The following is a 6,000-nucleotide window of genomic DNA, read 5'->3' as shown; positions in this document are numbered from 1 at the left end:
TAAAACTTTATTAAAAACGTCTTATAACACTTTAAATTTTAAAAACATTTTAAATTAATTATTTAAAAGTAAAATTAATATAATTTTATAATTTCATTAAATAGTCGGTGTAAATTTTATATATAATTGTCTTTCTAATTTAAATTTAAAAAAAAATTCACAGTGAGTAAAAAATATACTGTAAATTTAATTTCAAACTTTATATTATTATTATTATTATTATTATTATTATTTATTTACTAAATAAAATAAAATAAATTTAAATTTAAATTTATTAATATTGAATTTAAATTTAAAATAAATAAAATTTAAATTTAAAAAAAAATTCTAACAGATAAAATTCAATTCATTTACGCTCCAATGATATTAATTTTTGAATAGTTTATGTTTTTAAAACTACATAACACGAGACTTTTTTTTTATGAAAATAAAGTGTGTACATACGGATTTGACCAATTAAAAAATATGATTGGTAAAATATGTGTTGGTGATTTTTGGAACCCAAAAGCAAGTAGTAGGCACGTTTAAAACGTGTAGAAAGAGGAAGATCCCGGAGCTACTGGCGGCGGTGTCGGAGATCCCTATATATTCTCTTATACAAAATATCAAATAAAACTAAAGCCGGAGCATTCCATAAGCCTGAATTAACATATAAAATATTCATTTTAAGAACTATTAAATTAAATTTTCTTCTAAACTACATAAAACTCTTAATATGAAAATGAATATATATTACTCTTCAAATAAAAATTAAATTATTTCATAATTAAAGCATCGAAGAGTTAAATGAAGTAAATAGATAATTGAGTGATAAAATGAAGTTTAATTAAAAAATGAATATAGTTATGCATTTATTTTTTTTTAAATATTATTTTACTAAAAGTAAATCTTAATTTAATAACATTAAAATTATTTCAAAATTATAAAATCCAAAATACAATCATCACAATTAATAATTAAAATGCCTTTTTTTTTTGCTAACAACGATCAAAATGTATTTGTTACATGTATAAACTCCATTCGGTAGCAAATTTTGACTATATCAAAATATGAGAGTTTAGAAATTGTGATAATAAATCATAAAAAATTAATTATTTTAATTTTTTAAGTATCAATTATTAAAATAATTAATAATTATTTAGACTTATTAATTGTATTTAAATTTTCAATAATAATTTAAATAAATAAAATAAAATAAAATTTAATATTATTGAAGCAAATTTGACGTTTTATCCATTAATTAACTAACTCATTACTTTTTTTTTCTTTTAAAGAAATATTTCCATAATAGCTACACATGTTAATCATACTAAATTCACAATTCCACACGCTTATGCTAAAGAATTAGACACATTCGCTTAACAATCACCAACCTTTAAATAGATTTTTTTTTAAAACTGAAAATTAAAAATTGAAATAATAGAACCTAAAATATTTCAGATACATTTATTATCAGACTAAGTATACGAGTGCATATTTAAATAAATTTAATAAAAACTAAAAATGAAAAAGAATAAAATCTAATTTATATAAATTAAAAAAAATAAAAAAATCATTTTATCTATAAGATTCTTTTATTAATTTTTATAAAAAGAAAAAGAGAGATTAAATGTGAAATCCATTTAAATTAAAAAATTATGTCATGTATGACATTGATATTTATATTTTTAAAACAAATTTCGATTTAAACATGAAATTTAGAACTTTATAATTCTAGAAACCATTTTAGTAGTAAAAAAAAAAATTCCAAACAAGCATCACAATAAAAAAAATTCTAATTTTTAAAATTTAAAAAGCAAAAAAAATCATTTTATCTATATACACTTTAATGCTTATTATTATGAGAACCTTAAGTTTGCATAAAATAATTTATATTTAAAAAATGCTTTTATATTTTATATTTAATTTTAATTTTAAAAAAAATAAAAAATATTTTTTATTTTTTTAAACATAAAAAATAATTTTCTTAAATATATTTTCCATGAATAAAGCGTTAGTGAGTTCCGGTTCTAGCTTATGAAATAAAAATGACCTCAAAATGGCGAATGTCGCTCGCCGCAAAACCCCATTATTTTCACGTTCTCATCTACGTCTATTTCACTTGCTTGGCCTCACCACTACTCTTCCTCTCCTTTTAAACACCGCTCCTTCATTTCCTTCCCTCGTCCCCATCTCCCTTTCCCTCCCCCGATCTCCACTTTCCCCTCTCCTTTCTTTCTTAAAACAAAAAGAGAAAGAATCTAAGGACTTATTTGTTTCATTGTTTTATCGTTTCATGTCATCTACTTATATAGTATATTCAACACCATGAACAATCTTCAAGATTGGCCTGAACCAATAGTTCGTGTTCAATCCTTATCGGAGCGCTGCTTGGAGGAAATTCCTGATCGATATATCAAGCCACCACACGAAAGGCCATCCATAAAATCACCATCTTCTTCTTCTTCTTCTCCAAGAGATGATATCAATATCCCTATTATTGATCTTGGAGGTTTAAGTGGAGATGATGACAATCTTCGAGCTTCCATACTTAGAGAAATTTCCATGGCCTGTCGCACCTGGGGATTCTTCCAAGTTATCAACCATGGAGTTAATCCTGAGTTGCTGGACAGTGGTCGGAAAATATGGAGAGAATTCTTTCATTTGCCGATGGAGGAGAAGCAAAAATATGCAAATTCTCCCAAGACATATGAAGGTTATGGAAGCAGGCTAGGAGTAGAAAAAGGAGCCATTCTTGATTGGAGTGATTACTACTTCCTTCATTATCTTCCCTTGTCTTTAAAAGACAACAACAAGTGGCCTGGTCTCCCAGCTAATTGCAGGTAATATTTCTTCAATCTTGATTTCTTCTCGACTACCCTTTTTTGATTTCTTTAATATTTTTTGTCTGGTTTTGCTTAGAACATCAAAGCTAAGAGCTTTGGATATTGGAAATCGACGTGTCTTATCGGTTTTCTTAATCATCGTACCACAAATAATATTAAAAGCTTTGCCTTGCCGGCCACTTTGCAGTTGTTTCGCCTTAGGTGTAAAGTGGGTCGGTTTTGGAGTTCGAATATTAATCGAATTAATATAAATTTAAAAATGAGCAAAATCATTTACAGTTATTTTATTTTATGTGTGTAGAGAAGTGATTGAAGAATATGGAAAACAAGTGGTGGAGCTATGTGGGAGGTTGATGAAGGTATTATCTATAAATCTTGGATTAGACGAGGCACGTTTGCAAGATGCATTTGGTGGTGAGAATATTGGGGCATGTCTAAGGGTGAATTTTTATCCCAAGTGCCCACAACCTGACTTGGCTCTTGGTCTATCATCTCATTCGGACCCCGGCGGCATGACCCTTCTCTTGCCGGACGATCATGTTACCGGTCTTCAAGTCCGACGAGGAGATGATTGGATTACTGTGAAGCCAGCTCCACATGCTTTCATTGTAAATATTGGTGATCAAATTCAGGTAATTAACAAAATCATCATCTTTCTCTTATCTTTATATTATCTGTAAACATGAAATATGTTTAGTTAGATTTATGAACCTAATCATGAATCAGAATAATTTTTTTTTTTTTAAATTCTCAAATTAGATAAACATGATAGGACTTGTCTCATTGACCTTTCAACCTTGGTCTATTATAAAATGTTTATTAAGAGTAGTGGTCACAAGTGCTCACTTCCACTCTCCCCACCACACATGTCCATGTTTAGAAAAGTATATAGTGTTCATCTTTCTCTCCCACATTTCAATTAGTGATTTTAAAAAATATATACACCTAATTTTTAAGCAATGCCACGTTTTTAACATGTGAAAAATAATGGTCAATATTTAAAATATCAAAACTTTTGAGTCATTGTTGAGGTCCCGTACCTGAGTAAGTATTTGATTGCTTAAATTTAAAATCGAATCGAATAAATTAAAAATTAAAATTTTGGTATTTATAAAAATCAAACCAAATTGATTTTAATCAAAAATTAAATTAAATCAAATCGATCTAATTTGATTTGAATTTTTAATAAATTTTTTATTTTTTATACTTCATTTTTAGTATTTTAAAATTTAATTAAAATATTTTAATTTTAATATGATTTAATTTCATTATATTATTGAAAATAATATACTATTATCACTAATCGATTCGGATTAATTTTTTTTATCAAAACTGAACCGAACCGAAATAATTAAAATTTTTAAAATTAAAAATCGAATCGAATCGAATCGAAATGAATAAAAAAATTAAACTGAATTTTTTAAAATTGAACCGAAATAATTAAAATTTTTAAAATTAAAAATTAAATCAAACTGAATAAAAAATTGAATCGAATTTTTAAAGTTTTTTAAAGTATTTCAATACAATAAGTTTTTTTATTTGAAGTCGGCGTACATATCTAAACAATAAATCAGTTTACAACACTTGAAGATAGCCTCCAAAAATGCTTGCTAGCTAGCAAGTCTTCTCATTTTCACTTATCCCAAAGTCACATTTCATTAAAAAAAAAAAGTGACTAACATATAAAAATTAAGGAGAAGTATCCCTAAAATAATATAAACAACATAATTGATATAAATAATTTTTTTGAACAAAATACTATTTAATTAATAAATTATTTATTGATATTTTCTTAATATTGATATTATAGGTACTAAGCAATGCAATATATAAGAGTGTGGAGCATAGAGTGATTGTAAATTCAGCAAAAGAGAGAGTCTCACTTGCCTTATTCTATAATCCAAAGAGTGATATACCCATAAAGCCATTGAAGGAGCTTGTGACACCAGAGAGACCTTCACTATATCAACCCATGACTTTTGATCAGTACAGACTTTTCATTAGAACAATGGGTCCCAGAGGCAAATCCCAAGTGGAAGCTCTAAAATCTCCAAGATGAAAGATTATGATGGTGATGATTATGGATAATAAATTTATTAATTAAGCAATTTTATTTTATTGTAAATCATAAAAAAAAAAACAACAAAATCCCTTCATTGGTTATTAGTATTTGAGTTGATTGAACACCTCTTATAATCAAAAGGAGATTTGGCAATTTAGCCTCTAAGATTTATTGGCTTTTCGTGATTTGTAATATATAAAGAGCGAGTGAAATCTTGAATTTAAGTCTCTTTATTTATAAATTGAGACTTTTCATTTTTATGGTGAAAAACATGAAGAGGACTACCTTCTATTTGTGTAGTCCACCAATTATTACTTAATTTATTGAATTTTTATTATATTAAAAATAAATAGCGAGTGTTAGATATAAATTAAAATATTTTTTTTTGTTAAGAGATTGAAAGTTTTATTTTTATAAATGGAATATATATTTAGTTGATCTGTATTTTATTTTTTAAATAAACACGTCACACATCTAATAAAAAAATATAAAGAAAATAATATATCTTTATTTTTATGGCCTAAAACGCTTCTAATTACATTTCATGCTAAGCTGTCATCAACCAAAATCATACCATATTTATAATAAATATGTAATGTTTTCAATTTTAATTAAAAATATATCTTATATTCATAGAAATAATAAATTAATTAAAATTGAAAAAGATCTACAACCAGAAATACATACTTTTAATTTATAGAATTTTTTTTAATTAATAAATTTCCTGAACATCTTAACTAATTAATGAATTTACTTTATCAATAAATTAAATTAAATTAAATTACTACTCTTTATCAACAATTTAAACAAAAAAATTCATGCACCATCACTCCTCAAGAACATAGAAGTTTATTTTAAATTTAATTTAATTTAAAATTTAAGAAATAAAATAAATTAAACTCCTTTATTTTTTATTAATGAAAAATTAATTTAAAATCCATGAAATTAACTTTTTAATTTTTCATCTAAATCAATAATTAAAAATTTTAGTTTAAAAAACTATTATTTTTAAGTTAAATTGAGCTTAATTTAAATTTCTAAACTATTTTAACTAGAAAATTTTAAAAAAATACATCATACCTCACAATAATTTAGGAATAAAATTAAAAGTTA

General features: G+C 24.9%; 1 protein-coding gene across 1 annotated transcript; it reads left to right on the top strand.

The window, feature by feature from the left end:
* Positions 1–2,082: 2,082 nt before the first annotated feature.
* On the top strand, positions 2,083–5,209 carry LOC110618790 (jasmonate-induced oxygenase 2). The gene is made up of 3 exons (XM_021762034.2): positions 2,083–2,822; positions 3,127–3,457; positions 4,636–5,209. Exons 1-3 carry the CDS (start codon positions 2,308–2,310, stop codon positions 4,882–4,884), a joined length of 1,095 nt encoding a protein of 364 aa, XP_021617726.1. The 5' UTR covers positions 2,083–2,307; the 3' UTR covers positions 4,885–5,209.
* Positions 5,210–6,000: the final 791 nt, after the last annotated feature.

The sequence above is a fragment of the Manihot esculenta genome, chromosome 7 (assembly GCF_001659605.2).
Source record: "Manihot esculenta cultivar AM560-2 chromosome 7, M.esculenta_v8, whole genome shotgun sequence".
NCBI lineage: Eukaryota > Viridiplantae > Streptophyta > Magnoliopsida > Malpighiales > Euphorbiaceae > Manihot > Manihot esculenta.
Note: the sequence above shows the minus strand (reverse complement) of the source record. Positions and strands in the feature narration are given on the sequence as shown.

Coding starts and splice junctions, on each gene's coding strand:
- LOC110618790 (XM_021762034.2), top strand. CDS start 2,308: ATGAACAATCTTCAAGATTGGCCTGAACCAATAGTTCGTGTTCAATCC. Junction 2,823..3,126: donor GGTCTCCCAGCTAATTGCAG/GTAATATTTCTT, acceptor TTATGTGTGTAG/AGAAGTGATTGAAGAATATG. Junction 3,458..4,635: donor ATATTGGTGATCAAATTCAG/GTAATTAACAAA, acceptor TTGATATTATAG/GTACTAAGCAATGCAATATA.